The sequence below is a fragment of the Pteropus vampyrus genome, unplaced genomic scaffold (genome assembly GCF_000151845.1).
Source record: "Pteropus vampyrus isolate Shadow unplaced genomic scaffold, Pvam_2.0 Scaffold12, whole genome shotgun sequence".
Taxonomy (NCBI): Eukaryota; Metazoa; Chordata; class Mammalia; order Chiroptera; family Pteropodidae; genus Pteropus; species Pteropus vampyrus.
Window position 1 is genome coordinate 13405671 of NW_011888793.1, and position 17483 is coordinate 13423153.

Genomic DNA, 17483 nt, shown 5'->3' on the forward strand with positions numbered 1-17483 from the left:
ATGTAAAAATCTCAAGAAAGGGACTGAAACTATTTTCTTTCCTTAAAATTCAATGGAGAAATTTACAGTGCAAAAAAGAGGAGAGAGGAGTGACAGTACCAGGAGGTGGATGGAACTCTAATCTTGTAACAGACCTGGACCATTGCTATTCTTAATTATACCAGAAGAATGGTGTAGGCAGGTTCTTTAGAGGTTGGGATCCAGCTTCTGTCACCTGTAAGATGAGAGTGAAACCCTGGAATATACAGGTCTCTTTCTACACTACCTTCCTATGAAAACTCTTATGAATAAAAAAAAAAATTATATTTAAACTGCTTAAACAAATTTTTTCATAGATTCTTATGAAGGAGAGGGGAAGGAAGTTAAATTTTATACTAACTTTTAAAAACTCTCATGTAATGTTAGCAACTGACCAAATTCTCCTTGAATTGCATATGTACAAGAAGGAGCTAAGAAAACATACAGTCTTCGGAAACGTTTCCTGGATTCTTTCCTCTTTTTCCACAAAAATAGAACTACCTTTTTTCTTTCCTTTTTCCTTTTTCATGAGACATGTAGATTATATAGGAAATTTGGCAACCAGAATGATCCTATGAGAAATCCAACTGGATAACTAAAGGAACTAGATACCCCAAAATTATTAACTTAGGAGAATTTCAAACTTCGGTGCTAACACTTCAAAATAATAACCATCACCATCACTGAATGCTCCCTCTTACCAAGGAGCCGAGGAGTTCAGTCTCGCTGACCACCAGTTACAGGCTCTAACAAAGAAAGGCTTCTTGGCAGCCAAACAAAGCTGGCCATCCAGGAGAATCCATAGTTCTTGCCCTCTGTAAAAGGAGGACAGGAAGTAGAATCCCATGTAGCCTAGAAGAAACCTTATAGATCCAGGCCTGTAGGATGGACAGCTGAGGAACAGGAATCCCCACCACCCAAATAGGGTTCTGGGAGTCGTGCACTTCAACAGCATTAATTAGTTCCCAGAGAAGTGCCTCAAATCGAGGGACTAGAGGAAGCCTGGCGGTATGATTCTGTGTGGGAATGAAAGTGGACTGACCTCCCCAGAACTAATGAGGGTATTGCCTCTCTGCCATGCTCCGGCTCTCCCACAATTCTCTAAAGTTCCGTCGGGTGGATGTAATTTGGGTTACTTATAAGATGGAATTATGGGACAACTTCATTCTGAGAGGCTGAATAGATACTCATCTCTCAGACCAAAAGTTTGTACGTTTCACTAATATTTGCTCATTATCCGATCAGAAACATAAGCATCCCTTCAAAACTAGTTCATGAATGCAAATTCTCAGCCCCACACCAGCCTTATGAATCTGAAACTCTCCAGAAGGGAGCAATTTGTGTACTAACAAAGCCCTCCTAGGGAGTCTGATGCACACTGACATCTAAGAACTCCTGAGCATTCTAGAGCAACACAATGAGCATTGAAAACAACAAATGCATGAATGTTAGGCAACAGATAGGTGCATAAGCAGAAGAAACTCTCTTGTCCACAGTTGGCTTTCACTCTCAAATTATTTTACTTAATAGTTCCCCTTTGCAAAAAAAAAAAAAAAATGCCCTTTCACATGCAAAATTTCATAATGAGCAATCTATTGCAAATTGTGAGTCTTGAAAAAATCCCCCTGCCTTTACAGTTTCCCTCAATATCGCATATTATTTACATGGATCTGTCTTTTATAAATTTTTTATAACACCTCAAGCGATACAAATCCTCCACAAGCTCTAGTTAATATGGACTACTACAATAATAAGTAATTTGGGGAGCAAACACTCAAATTAGTAAGGTCTGGTTTCCTGTAGATTACCAAAGGGTGAGGAGGCGGGAGGGGGGAGAACTCAGATGAAATGTGCATTGACTAAAAGGCAGAAAGGAAGCAGAAAATGTATGCTGAACAGATGCCAAGATTTTGCCACATGCTTACAGTAAAAGAAATAAAGAGCAAAGAAAGTTATTTTTAAAAACTTCTTTCCTTGAGAACTAAGTTAATAATTGTCTTGCTTTAAGATATTAGGTAAATACTTCTTTTTTTCCAATGAAAGACATTAGGCAAACAGAATATTAGCATGAAATATGCCTTAATTTAAAGGATACAGATTATTTATCTTCCATGGACAGGAATCACCGGTCTTCAATGATAAAATTCAAGCAGATAATTTTTTGATAAATCTGTTTTCTTTATCAGCTGTTGATAATGTATTATTTATACCCAAGGCTGGGACAAACATATTAGCATTGAAATTCTTGAGCAATACCCAGGTTGCTGAATTTGTTAGCAATAATAATGTGTGTTAGCCTGCCTGACTTTAACTGCATTTACTCAAAGAAAAAAGTTGATGAGAAAGCAAGAGTGAAGAGATGATGTGATAGAATGGAAAGTATTGAATAATAATAATTAAGAAGCACCCATTTTCATTTTCAATCTATTCATTAGATGTTAATAAAATTAATCCTTACTCTTCCATTTGGCAGATAAAAAGGCTCTAGCCCAGTAGTTCGGAACCCTAGCTGTACATTAGATTTACCTGGAGAACTAAACAACAACAACAAAAAGAAACAAACAAACCATCTGCCACCCTACTGCAGAACAACAGATCAGAGTGCCTGAGGATGAGGCCCAGGCACTAGTGACTCTGGTGCTGTATGATGGTTAAGAAATACTGTTCTAGGAGACTTCTTTATGAAATCAACTTGGAATGAACAGACTACTATGAGACTTGGTCATTTCATGGATTAGTCCGCTCCATTCTTAAGATCCAGCTTATTTTAGCATTCCTGGGAGATGTCGAGTATACTCTATGGTTATGAAGGAGAAAAAAATGCTTAATTCAATATTTCCTGGTAAGCCTTTGGTAGGAGGAGACGGGACTATGGCGGCTGCTGAGCCACTTAAATAGCATATCCGAATTAATTGACATGGATAGAAGAGACAAACGGATAGAAGTTGATTGGCTGTTATTTTTTTAAAATTCTCTTCTTCTCTCTGTTCTCCTATTCTTCCTTCTCTTCCATTACAATCATCATCATCATCATCATCATCATCATCATCACCATCGTCATCATCATCACCATTCGCACCATAACAGATATCTAAGGAGGCCCTACTATAGTACTTAGAACACAAACTAAGAGTAAGAACATAATTCATAAATGCCTTGACTTATTATCTGAAAATTCAGGAAAAGTGGGAAACCTATTCAGACATCTCTGAAAGAAGACTACATCTTTCAGAACCCCACAGTCTATGTCATTCTTCCATAATCTTTCATAGCAAAAGTATACATTGTAAATCGAGACATAAAATTTTAGATGCAAAAACATTGCCTTGGAGAGCAAATAGATGTTTCATATTTGTTTTGACTCAATTAACATTAGCAAATATAAGCCAGGGCCATGCAAGCTACTCCCATTTCCATAATCTCATTTATGAGACATGTCATAGTTTGAAGAGCTCTGTGTACCATTTTTTAGTACATGGGGACATCTTATAATATTCAACTGTTATAAAAGCTTTATGACACTAGAATTTTAGTCTATATTTCATGTTCTTATAGCTTAATATTGGTAAGGTGGTTTATATGATGCTAAGTCTTTGTTCAGAAAAGCTGATCTTCTCCATAATGTTGTTCTCATAGAAAAACATATCTGTTTTACAGTAAATCACTTTGTGGTATTTTTCCAAAATTAAGTTGAGGCGGAATGTAGAGACTTCCTCTATGGTTCTCGAGGCAAATCAAGATGCATCTGAGTATTATATGCTGCTGCAAATCTTTCTTTTTTTTCTAGCCCAATTCAAAAACTAAACAAAAATGCTCAGTTTAATTGTCAAGAAAGTTCTCAACTCTATTGTCTTAGTATATAATGTCCAATTCCATTTTTATCATTGATCCTTTTCAAATTTAATATATTTGAACTTCAGATTCATTATATCTAAAAAAAAAAATAGGCTTAGATATATCTAATAAATTCATTTTGTGGATTTTCCTTTAGTTTTAATCAAACTCTTGGATAAGAACATTTAAGAAGGTCACCCAGTTGTAAAAAGCCTGAATCCTACAGGATTCCTGTGCCTATAGGCTTTAACTTGGAATAATGTCTCGGTGACAAATAACCATGTCTCCTAAAAATTTCTACTTATGTCATGTTTATGAGGTATTTTGGAACCTTACTGGGGATTTTACTATATTTCACAGTTATATGGATTTAAAAGATTAGAAATTTTTATCTCAATCAAGTCTACTGCAACAACAATCAAGTCTTGAATGTTGTTGAGTATTTTATTCAGGTCAGTATTTATAGTACTGGAAAAACTATTCAAGATTACCGAAGTCAGTGAACTTCCTCCTTTCTTCTCTTCTTTAAGTTTATCAATCACCTTCTAATAATAATTTATACAAAGATGGGTTTAAAATTTTAAGTTATAACACGCATATTTTCATTATAAGCACCTTTCCAGGGATAGTAGTTCAAGAAGCATGAATGGAAGCCATGCAAAAAAGCTCATTACCTCAACAAGTTGATTAAAAGAAAGTGGAAGTAAAATGTGTTTAGAAATGCCCTAACTTACGAGTTAGGACACCTGAATGGTGGTCCTGGTTCTGGGATGACTAATTGTATGTCCCTTTCTCTGAAATGGACATTAAACCTCTCTGGGTTTTAAAAGCACCTGTAAAAAGAAAATATGAGAATGGCTTTCTCTAATTCCTTCACATCTTTAAAAGGCAATGGTTCTCCAGTACCTGCCAGAATATAAAGGGTGTTTTGTACCAACCCAAGGAATCTAAAATAGCTATTTCAAAACAATGAATCCATTACAATAGAGCTACCCCGTCAACTGATATTTTAACCTGTTTTCTAAGCACAATTAAATAAAAACATACAGTGCTTAAAAAAAAAGGCAATGGTTCTAAATAAAATTGGAATTTGGTCTTAGTAAGGTCTTAAAATCTCATTTTCTAATCAAAAATATTCTATCTCCTGCAAATGTCACTACCGATCTGATATCCTGCCATGACATTCCAGACATGAGACAGGAGAAAATGTGACAGGCTTATGTAGATGCTATTCCCATCCTCTCACTACCCCAACTTTGCCAGGAGCCAGCTCAATCTTGGAACACTTAGAAAAACATGTCCTTACCACTGAAGTTCTAGAATAAAGATTCAAATTTAAAGTGCAAGAAAAGGACTCAGTTTAGATGTGAGCCTAGACATATGACCTAACTCATAGCTCTTACACTACCATTAATTTTGGTCTCAATTTATTCCTCTGTATAGTCAAAAATAACAAATCATGTTGGCAAATGTCATGAGATTTAAGTAGGTTAATATTTTTAGGATAGAAGTAGAGGAGTATGGGAAAAAGAGCTTCTAGCACCTCGTGCTCTTAGAAAGACATGAACCACCCCAACTATCACCACTGGATCATATATCTCATCACAGCTTGTTATTTTCAAGTATTCAAAAATATCTATGGATAAAGATAATGATAAAAGCTGATGTCAACATTCAAATTTGATAAACTTCAAACAGGAAGAAATGTAATGTGTGGGAAGGGGTTCGAAGACCATTATTACCTACACGACCTAAGACAAATTACTTGACTCCCTATGCCACTTTCCCCATCTGTAAAATAGGATATTATCATTTTTCTCATTGGCATTATTTTGAGTATTAAATGATATATAACATGCAAAGGATCCCATATAGTGCCTGCCACATAATAGGTATGTGATAAATGGCAGTGATTATTAGGTGGCAAAAAATTAATTTTGTTAAGAAAACTTAAATATTCTGGACCTCAGATTCCATTTACTCACTGCTACTAATATTATAAGCTACCTTTGCTCCTCCTGCAGTAATCTTTTGACCTGTAATTTGCCAGCACCTTATCTCTAAGAAAAGACAAACTGTATTCCACAGAAGACACGTGATAAACATTTTCCTTCATCTGCAACTTCCTAATCTTCATTTCCTTTATTGTTGAAGGATCAACACTTATGAGCCTGAAGCTCACACACTGATTGGGAATGGAGAAACACTGAGACAAAGTACAGTGGACGCCATGAGAAGAGTTAATTCAGTGAAAACATCCAGAGAAGTAGAAAGGAAAGAATGATAAATTAAATATGATGAATTCCATGATAAGTCCAAAGAACCAAAAAAGATCTGTTCTCTATATTAGTCTACCATACCACAAACACCTCAATTACTTTTTAGAATTCCATTGTCATTTATCTATTAGCTTTTTTAGCTATGCTTCTTTACACAATTTTTTTCAGTGTTGCTCTAGAGAATATAATCCTTGACCTTTCACAGTCTACTTAGAGTTTACACTGTGCCACTTCACGGAAAATGTAGAAACCTTGCAGCCATATATTCTATTCAACAATCCCCCCGCCCCACCACCACATTGTACTTTATGCCATGGTTGTCATATGTATTAGTACATACATTATAAACCCCACAAGATAATGACAAAATTTTTGCTACAGTCATGTCCAAATTAAGAGGAAACAGCCTTTTTTATTTACATAGATATCTACCATTTCTGATGTTTTATATTTCTTCCTGAAAAATTCAAGTTTCCCTCTCATATTATTTCCCTACAGGTTAAGGAACTTTCTTCAGCATTTCTTATAGTACAGATCCACTAGAGACGAAGTCTCTTATGCTTCTTTAAAAATCTTTGCCTCTATTCTTAAAGAATATTTTCACAAAGGATATAGATTTTAAGTTTAACGGGGTTTTATTTCCCCCTCTAGAACTTTAAAGGTATTGTTCTACTCTCTTCTTGCCTTCATAGTGTCAAACGGTAAGTCCACAATCATTTGAATCAGTTTTTCTATACGCAGTGTGCCATTTTCCTCTTGACTGCTTTCAAGATTTCCTCTTTATCATTAGTTTTAAAAAACTTGACTATAATGTGTTTTGGTGGTCTTTCTCTGTATTAACTTTGTCTGGGTTACACTGAGCTTTATGAATCTGTAAATTTATGTTTTCTATGAAATTTGAAAAAAATTTGCCCATTATCTCTTCAGTATTTTTTGGCTTCATTCTCTCTCTCTTTTCCTTCTGGGACATTAAATATATGTTAGATTTTAATCTGTCTCACTAGACTTAAGGTTCTGTTCACTTCTTTCATGCTTCTTTCTTTTTTTTTTTTTTTCATCAGGGATAGTTTCTCTTGATTTATCTTTAGGTTTAATTCCTAGATTTAGGAATTAATTCCTTGATTTATCTTTACGTTTAATTCCAGAATTACTTCCATTCTGCTATTTATTTAGTCCATATGGAGATATTTTTGGGGGGTATACTGTATATTTTATCTAAAATTTCCTTTTTGCTCTTTTTTTATATTTTCTATTTTCTTACTGAAATTCCCTATACTTCCATTCATTTGTTACAAGAATATTTTCTTTTATCTCAATTACAGTAGTTGCTTTATAATCATTATCTAATAATTCTAACATCTGGGTCATCTCAGGTAATTTTCTCTTGAGAATGGGTCATATTTTCCTGGTTCTTGGTAGGTCAAGTAATTTTGGATTGTATACTGAACATAGTGAGTGTTATGTTGTGAAGACTCTAGATTCTGCTATATTCTTTTGAACAGTGTTGATGTCTATTTAAACAGGCAATTAACTTGGTAAATTATAAACTTTGTCTTCCCTGCAGTTGCTAACTAATCGAATCTCAGTTAAGTTATTTTACCTTAAACTGTGCTGCTCTGAGTATGTCCCATGCATGCACGGTCCAGGAGTCAGCAAGAAACCTGGGCAGAGTTTACACATACAACCTGGGGTTCTCCTTGTCTGACTCTTCTCACTTTCAGGTAGCTATGGTCACTCCAGCCTCTGTCTTCCTGTAACTCAGGCAAGAAAGATAGCAGTTTTTATCAGAGCCTCAGCTATCCTATGCCACAACTACAGCCTGTTTCCAGGTCAAAGCTGCAAAACCAGACAACTCATCCCCATTAGAATCCCTTCTTCAAAACCTGCTTGCTTTTTTCACTCTCCAAAACCTTCAGGTAGCTACTTCTTTATATTTTGTCCTGAGTTTTTAGTTGTTATCTGCGGAAGGTTAGTGTGCTCAAAGCTTGTTCCATCAAACAAGTAGAAACCACAAATATCTCGATTGAATATATAAAATCTAACTTTAAATGATGAACTACAGACTACTTCAATCTCGTTTTAGCCCATCCCTGCAAGAGTCATATTGGGTCTACCTACCATGGTCAATAAGCATCCTCTATTGTGCATTTCGACTCATTCTCCAGCTTTCATTCACATTTGGTCTCTACTTAGCAAGTCTTTGTTTCCCAAATGCAGGATGTGCACCACTGGTAAACCAGATGACTTCAGGTGGCTAAGACACAAGATTAAATAGCACTGAATCACATTAAGGGAAAATTATTTTCAATTCTTTCAGCTCTTCTGATTCTGTTAAGGAATAAATCTCAGTTTGGTGCTAATATACCTTTAACACCTTCCTAATAGTGGCTAATTTCCTCCTTTTAAACATAAAGACAGCAGGTCTCATGTGAAGAACTTTCTCCAGGCAATAGCATCTAGCTAGAAATAAATAACATTATTTTGTTTTCACTCAATGTATTTTAACAGTTACCTTCTATTTGTAGTGATCCTGTTTTCCATTTGGGATAATGATATAAAGTTTAATTTTAAAATAAAATATCACAAAAAGTAAATTAATTTAAAAATAATAAATGACAGTATAGATGATATACAGATAAGAATAGGAAAAAAAGATCTGTAGTAAAGTAGATAATTCTAGTTAATATATCAGATACCCACCCCCTTCCCAAATCTTAGTAACTTACCATAACAGAACTTATTTCTTTCTCATGAAAATTCCAATAGGATGTTTCTGACCTGTGGTTGTTTTCCACATGTTCATTTAGGGACTAAAAATGTCAAAGTTCTACCTTCTTTAACACATGGATTCTAAAATCACTTTGAGCACATCTGGCCAGCAGACAGGAGAGAGAGAGAAAAGGCATAGCATACAGTATGGTTATTAGCCAGGTTTAGAAAAGGTGTACATCCTTCCACCCACATTCCACTAGCTGGAACTCAGTCTCTGACCACACTTAACTATGAGAAGCCAAGAAAGGGGTCTAATTCTGTGCCCAGCAGAAAGAGAGTTTGGGGTTGGGTGAGTATAAAGTTCGGGACATTTCACTAAAGTTTGGGATGCTCTGCACTAGGTTATGTTCCTTTAAAGCAGAGGGGTGGGGGATGCCGTCATGTCTCAGAAACCTCCCTTCATTGTGGAAGAATGACTGTGAATATCAATGTCTCTCTTTCTTGCTCATCTTCCAACCTCCAGTGTTAGGTCTCTGCCCAAGAAATGCAGAGCTAGACAGGTGGTCCTCAGAAACACTATCCATTTTAGTAGCCCTCTCCCCACACAGGAATCTGGGGTGCTCACTGCAGCTCCACACTGCTCAAGTTTCCTGTCTCCTGCCTGTCCTTTACTTCCTCGCAGTTTTGTAATCACAATTTATTAATCCTGCCTCTCGTGCTTTCTGAGAATCTAATTAGCTAACCTGAAAAACTAACCGGTGTGCATGTTAATTGAAAGCTTCTTCCTTCCTTCCCTCCAGGGAAATTAAGAACATTTTACATTGTGTCTTCCTGGAGCCCATGATATAACTTCCACTGTGTCCTAGCAAGATGCTGTAACTGCAGCTCCTGCCTGGGCGACCACAGCCAGGGAGGGAGGCCTATCGGGGAGGGTGGGACCTTCCTTCTGGGATAACTTTATGCCACCAACCCCACTTCTAGGATATCTGACCTCTTCTTATTTGGTCACTCCCTAACGCAAGAAAGGGTGCCAGCTCCTTAAAATGCAGGAAATGCCCCACCCCAGGATTTTTTCTGACCTTCACAGATCACAGAGGACCTAATTAAGCATCTGAGTTCTCTGTTTGGGCTCAGTAAATGTAACTGAATTGAATTTAAATTACTGATTCGGCACCATTGAGGCATTAGAGTCATTTAAATGTGTCCTACGGTATTCCTTAAAAACAATATATTTTTAAACAATCAAGATAGAAAGTGTCAAATCCTTGCTCATTCCCAAAATGCTATAATTAAAGAGTCAACTTCTCACTTTGTCAGAACACAGTGGAAGGCACCCATGATGGACTCAGGCCTTCACTTCGATGTGACCTAAGCTTGACCCTCGCTATTTTAAATTCATGAACTGTTGGCAGAGCATGTCAGCAAATATTGATTTCTATAAACATGCTTCAGGAAAGAAGCAGCCCCTGTAATAAATTGGTGTTTCATGATATATCCATAAAATGCTACAGTACTGGAGAAGCCTTCTGATACTGAATTTTAAACCCATCCTGGAAGGTTTTGTGTTTTTCTTAGTTACACTGATTTTATAAACTTCATCTAAGTGGTTGTCTCAGCTGCTTTGTCTATTCCTACTGATCACAGGTTCTGAAGCCAGACTGCAGAGGTTCAAATCCTGTATTCACCACTTTCTAGTCATGAGATTTAGGGTAAATTACTTTACATGATGTTTAGAATTTGCTTTAAAATTCTCCAATCAGAAAGTAAAAGGGGTTTGGCAACAGAGTAAATAAAACAGGATGGGCAAGGTATAAGTTAATTCATTCTATCTACTTTCATCTTTGTTTGAAATTTTTATAATTAATTCTTAAAGGACACTTTATAATTATCTAGAGCATAAGTCATTTTCCAAGTCTTTTCACAAAACAACTTTCTCCTGTATTCCAAAGATAAATTGTAAAGAATACACCAGGAATTCTATCATTATTTTGCAGAACAATTTCTTTAGGCTTCCCTGTTGTCATATGTTAATGGTATATTATAAAAATGTACTATATAATAGTTTAATAATAATAATACAGGAAGAACTTTACTTTTTTCCCCTTCTACCACTTCAGCTGTTTGGACAAATTCCCTGATGTGTATTTCACTGCAGTACTTGCCTCATATAGTCCAGTCAAGGCCCTAGGTATCTAAACACAACTATCATTTAAGGTCAGTCTCCGTATTTGCTCTGCAATTCCAGCCCCTCAATACCTTCTCTTTCCAAAAGGAGAGAGATTGGAGGCAGGAGGAGAAGACAAGAAGAGAAGGAATATACTGCATTCCATTTCAAGCACTAACACAACTCCGTTTTTCCTCCCGTTGACTCTTCAACATCTGGAGAGATCAAAACACAGATGGCACACCCATCGGGGGGGAGACGAATAAGGCAATACGTTGGATATACTTTTCTTTTTCACCCTCACCACATCTTTCACATGTAAGCAATGCACTGAGGGAAAAGACGGCTTCCTGCTGAAGCTCCAACAGCGCCCACATGAACTGCTGGTTTCTCCAGAGTTACATTAATATAACTGACTCACTGGTGATCTCCATCAGGGCTGCATATGATAATGTCAAAATTGTATAGATTGGGGAAAGGTTGTTTAAAATGATTTTCCCCAAATTATCAATTTTTAATTATCCCAATAAAATATTGATGTCTCTTTTATTCGTGACAAACCATATAAAATTCAGAGACCATTTTCCTTTACCTCTTTGAGAAAAATTGAACTCTGAATATAATTTTGTTGCTTCTTTCATATATCTTTATCAGTTAACTTAACCTGAATATATTCTTTTAAGTTATTTTAAGTGTAAAAAATGAAATCATTTTGAATTTTTATATTAAAATTTAATAATTGTCACTGAAGTAAAGGTTAAAATATATTTAAAACCAGTTAATATCAGCATCAGGTAAGAGAAAGTATATAATGACAGTTCTAATTATTACATTCTCTTGTTTTGCACTTCTGAAGAGCGCAATTAAATCTCTACTTATGTGAAGAATAAAATGTTCTGCACCTGCAATACTAATACCATTTCATTTCCTCAAATGTAGAGGGGTTTAGCTCCTTAAACTATAGACCTTGGGTCAGAATGGTGGGTGCTAACTGTTTTAAGAACAGCAGTGTGTCTGATGATTTAAGATGGTGTTCATCTACCACTTGATTTTGAAACTGTGCAAAATGATCTTCCTAACCTCTACCAAAATCAATACAGATTAAAGTGTATGTTGGTTTTCATCCAAGTAGTGTACATGGACCAAGTGTAGTATCTGAGGTCTGGAACACTGACATCACTGGCTTGGGACTTGGGCAATCCTTCTTCTGAACCCCTGATTCTTTGCCTCTTTCTAAGAGTAACTGCCTTTGACCCCCAAACAATGCAAGGGGTCCAGGGCACTGACCCTTGTGCAGTTGAAAAGACGCGTATAACTTGTGACCCTACGGTCAGCCCTTTGCATCCAGATTCAACTAACCTCAAATCTAAAACAGTATTTTTGGTTTCCAGTTGGAAATCCACAGTGAGGAAAACTAGGTTGGAAATGCAAAAATAGTTTTCAATCAGTGAATGCCAGATCCACAGATGCAATGTGCCAATGGTATTTATTGAAAAGAATCCACATATAAGTGGACTCACGCAGTTCAAAACTGTGTTGTTCAAGTGTAAACTCTATTGTGAAAGCACTTTGTAAAATGCAAATAATTCACACGTGGAACTTTTTGGTCAACATCCACTTGTAAAAGTGCAAAGTCAGACTGGTAGGTTGCCTCTGGGGAAATGCATGCCTGTGGTGAAGACAATGTGCTCATTAAATATTCCATCTGTTCCTCTACTATTTCAGTTAGGTTGGGCCATGTGATAGTTCTGACCAATAAACTGTGGGCAGAAGTGACTTGTGTCAACTTTTAGGCCAAAGTGTAGACAAGCAGGCACGATGTAATCTTCTGGCCGTGTCTTTTCTTGTCATAGTGACTGAGAGGGCCTTGAATTGCAGATGGTACAGCTACAAGATAGTAAAACTGCATCAGCCTGAGTCCCTGAATGACTGTGTGGGGTACAACACCACCAACAACTCTTGATGGATAATGTACAGTGACCAAGAAACAAATCTGTATGTTAAGCCACTGGGATTATATAACACGTCTATCCTATCCTGAATAAAATAATGTGTAAAGTCCAAAAACCTTAAAATTTTCAGCTAACTAGTTTCACAAAACCCAAAATGCCTTATTTCTGTAACTTCTTCCCACACTGATAAATGAGAAGAAGGGTGATATGTAGGAAAAGTTTCCACCATGGCCCCTTAGCAACCTTGCATGGGTCCACAAAGGCCACATATGCGAAGTTTATTCATAGTCTGACCTGAGGGTTGGTGGGATGCCTTGTAATCCTCCTGAAATGAGGGGAGACAAGCAGCCTTGTGGGGAAGTGCCAGGCAGCAGTTTCTCACCTAACCCCCAATCTGGTGGGACAGTGCCACAAGACCACTTCCCACCCATCTCTCTCATTTCAGTTGATCACAGGACTTTCTACCTCATGCCTTCCACCCTGCAAGGCACAGCTGCTGGCTTCTGTGTATACAAAATTATTTGGCTGGAAATTAGAGATAGCTCCTCTAGGGCAGAGTGACCCATTGCCGGTGACACCTGTCTTCTGGCCCATCCAGTTCAGTGTCATTGTGTATGGGGAGCTGGGGAGGCAGGGAGCTGAGGTCATGTGGATCTTCCTTTCACTGTCTAAGTAATAAATGTCTGAATCCATTATGCTCCTTAGTGGCCAAATCTATGGCAGTGTGGCAATCCAAAGTAGTAGCCACTCTATTAGCCATGTCATTGTTGCTTGGACACCACTTGACCACTCGACACAATAAAGGTCAATTTCACACAGTTTTGTGCTGGGACATCTCTCTTCTGCTTGAAGGAACAAAATGGAGCTTCAAGCAGAACTATAAAACAGCTTTCTGATTTGATGTTGCTGAACAAATGAGCTGGGTTGATTTCCTATCACTTTATCTTCTTCAATACTTGAATAAAGTTAGCATTAGGTTTATCAAACTTAGAAGTCTCCAACATCCCAGGCTAAGCTTGAATATTTGGTGGCAACACAGGTGACAGAGTCTGAAGTGTGCTGAGCAGTGGCTTTGATGAAATCCATAAGAGAAGATCAATACACTACTTAACATAAAGGGGAAAATTTGTGGCATTTCATATTTTTGCCATTCTGATGAACCAGAAACATATCACAAGGATGAATAACTTTTTTCAAATTAAATAACCAATAGTGATGCTAACACTGAGTTTGCCGAATATTAATAAACATGAACGGTACATAAATTCACTTACTAACTAACTACTAAGCATCAGGAATCGTGTGAGAAAGAGGGTTTACAAAGATATATATATATGATACACACACACACACACACACACACACACACACACACACACATATCTTTGGCCCATATATATCTATATCTATCTATCTATCTATCTATCTATCTATCTATCTATCTATCTATCTATACACACGCACACACACACACATGTATCTTTGGCCCTAATATCATGGCTCTACTGTGTTCCTTCCAGTGAAATTAAGTATCGTTGTAGTCTTCTATTCTCTAGGCCAGTGGTTCCCAATCTTTTTGGCACCAGGGACTGGTGCTCCTGTGAATCTAATGCCTGAGGATCTGAGGTGATGCCTCAGCTCCACCTCTGGCTTATGAGTCTTTGGACGTGAGGAGATTTATCGGTAACTTTGTGACTGGTAAACCTATTGTACTAATGAAAGTGATGCAACCACACACAGCATTCTTTGTTGGCAATTACATAACACAGCCATGCCCTATGGTACTACACAGAAAGGCAGTATAGTTTTGCTTCTCTCAAGGCTATGAATATCCTATCAGGAGTAAAAATCAACATGATATATTTTGATGGTTGTAAGGAAGAGATTTTTCTAAGAAAGAGAAAGAGAGAAAAAAATACCACACTTTATTTCTGGAAGGGAGACATCATTTCCCTATAGAACTTGGAAATATGTTGCTTTAAAGATGATTCTGGGCAAAGAATGGTGAGTAGCAATCTGTGCTTTCAATCAAAATGATAGCAGGGGAAGAAATGTTGCAGGCTGCTAAAAACCACAGTGCTCATTGATAAAGCCCTCAAATATTCATGCTTGTTCTGAGGGAAATAACCTAGTGTTCTAAGCAGAAATTGTTCAAACGAATTAAAAAGAAACAGTAGAGTGCCAACCTTCTTATTATTTTCCCAAGAACAAATGTTTATCTAGGCCTTTCTCCATGCCAGGCATGATGCAGGCATAAAGCCTACAAAGATGAATAGGATACATGTTTAGTCAGCCAGTGCCTTGAAGCTCCATTTCCTTGGAGCTTCCGTGGTTCCTACAGTAACCAGAAGTGCTCAGTATAAAGGTTCTAGGCTTTGGCAACCATTGAAATGATAACTGATTCAGACAACAATTCTCAATGGATGTCAAAATTGTTGGGTCAAGGTTTGGTAAGGAACAAGAGAGTCACACAGTTCTCAAGGAACTACCCAACAGGTTACTCATCATTTACAAAAAGGAAAAGCAGAAACCTCTCCAATGGAGAAATCTAGTGGGTACCACCATTTGACCAAGGGAATAAACTCAGCACCACCAATAATGGGTCATAGATTATATGGCTTCTCATAGATGCAACAGGAAGGACAAAATATTGCCTACAAGATACTCTTGGCGAAATTATTAAACTTTAATCATAAGGAAGCAAGCAGACAAATCCAGACTGTGGAATATTGTACCAAACAACTAGCATGAATGTTTCAACAATGCACAGAAGACATAAAAGTGGGGAACTACTCTAGGTTAAAGAAGACTAAAGCAACAGAATGACTAAAGACAATGAATGATCCTTGATCAAACAAAACCACTGTACAGATAATTATTTGAACTATGGGGGAAATCTAAATAGGACTGTGTATTAACTGGCATTATTGTGTTAATGTCAAATTCCTCAGTACTTGATGGCTTTGTGATTACGTAGAGACAAGTCCTTGTTCTTAGATGATAATGCTGAAGTACTTAGGGGTGAAATAGCATGATGTCAGCAATTTACTTTCAAATGGTTATGGGAAAAAAGTGTGCATGTACGTACATATATATGAGAGGAGACACAAAACAAAAATGGTGAAATGTTCATAATTGGTAAATTTAGATGAAAAGTATATGGATATGCATTGTACTGGTTTCACCACTCTTCTGCTTAAGTTGAAAATTTTCAACAAAGAAAAGGGTTGGGGAAACATTAGCTGGCTGAGCTCAAGTTATAGTTGTGGGTCACAGAAAATAGAAATGCTAAAGGGCCACTTAGATAACGCCTGTGTTCTTGGCCTCACATGCCTCTACCTGACAGGACAGGCCTCCTCTAAATGATGGGACCATCCTGGAAGTGCATTCCTAATTTATAATGTTTCCAGGTACTTCAATTGCCACACCCAAAGAGCTTCATCTGTTTCACTATACCTCCTGACTTAATGCAAGTATGCTTCAGAAAAGGGCAACTTCTCACTTGTTATTTAGACCAATGAAAACCAGCACAAATCCCACAACTGAAGTAGTATGAAATGCCCAGTAACTGACTTCAAGGATAGTGTCAGTACAGTTTGAGGACAATGTAGGTGAGTGTGCCTACACCCTGGAACATGGCTGTGACCAATGCCTGGCTCCAGTGGGCACCTAAACATTAGACTTTAAAATTTTCTTTTGAATTATGAATTCTCTGCTGAATACTCAATAGTATAAGTCTTAAAATTCTGGCAGACATCGACATATGAATGAATTCATTATATTTTTTAAAGGAAAGTCACGAATTCTTTATAAATATTTTTTTGTAGCTGAAGAGAATAATCAAAAGATGTTGAGTTGTACATAAAGGAATGACAACTCAAGGTTCAACCTTCCACGCCCTCTCACTGCCCTTTTATAAAGCTCTTTACATCTGCAGAAGATGCTGAGCTATTTCCATCCTAGAGTCCCTGCCTCCTCCACCATCTTCTCCACATTCAGCCCAAGTCTCTTGCTCAGGTCATCTGGTTTCCTTATCAGTACCAATCAGACTTTCCAGTTGCATCTACAAAATCAGATTACTATTGCAAAGTGGTTATTTTCCTTTATAGATTGTCTAGTACTTACATTAAAACAAAATCCCTTTATAACAAAGATGGTGGGGCTAACACCAATATAAAATTCATAAAGTCAAACAAAATTAAGTTTCTGTTTATCACACAGCTCAAAAGTACTATTCTTACTAAAATTGAACAAGATCAGAATGACTATTCCCTCATCTTTCATTGTTCAATAATGATATAAAGTAAATAGGCAGTTACTACTGGGAAAAATTTTGAAATTGGAGAGTCAGACACCACCTTCTCCAAAATCCAGAGGAACTGAGTATTGTTTTCATTCCTCCACACTCAAATTCCAGACTTATATGGCCTAATGTATGGTTTTAGCATTATTTAAATTAATAGTCTGTGAAATTTTCATGTCATAACTTTTATTTAACATTATGAAAGACATATTTCAGATACC

At 37.0% G+C, this 17483-nt stretch overlaps 1 protein-coding gene across 5 annotated transcripts in view; it reads right to left on the bottom strand.

Annotated features, from left to right (window-relative positions):
• The window catches only part of TNIK (TRAF2 and NCK interacting kinase), a 366909-nt gene that overhangs the window by 214120 nt on the left and 135306 nt on the right, over positions 1-17483 (bottom strand). Inside the window, exon 1 of one of the 5 annotated variants that reach the window (XM_023524730.1) lies at positions 8250-8344. The exons of the other annotated variants lie outside the window; for them this stretch is intronic. Coding sequence (XP_023380498.1) covers positions 8250-8279 — 30 coding nt within the window. The 5' untranslated portion in view covers positions 8280-8344. Of the gene's footprint in view, positions 1-8249; positions 8345-17483 lie in introns of those variants that run through there. 5 annotated transcript variants of the gene reach the window in all.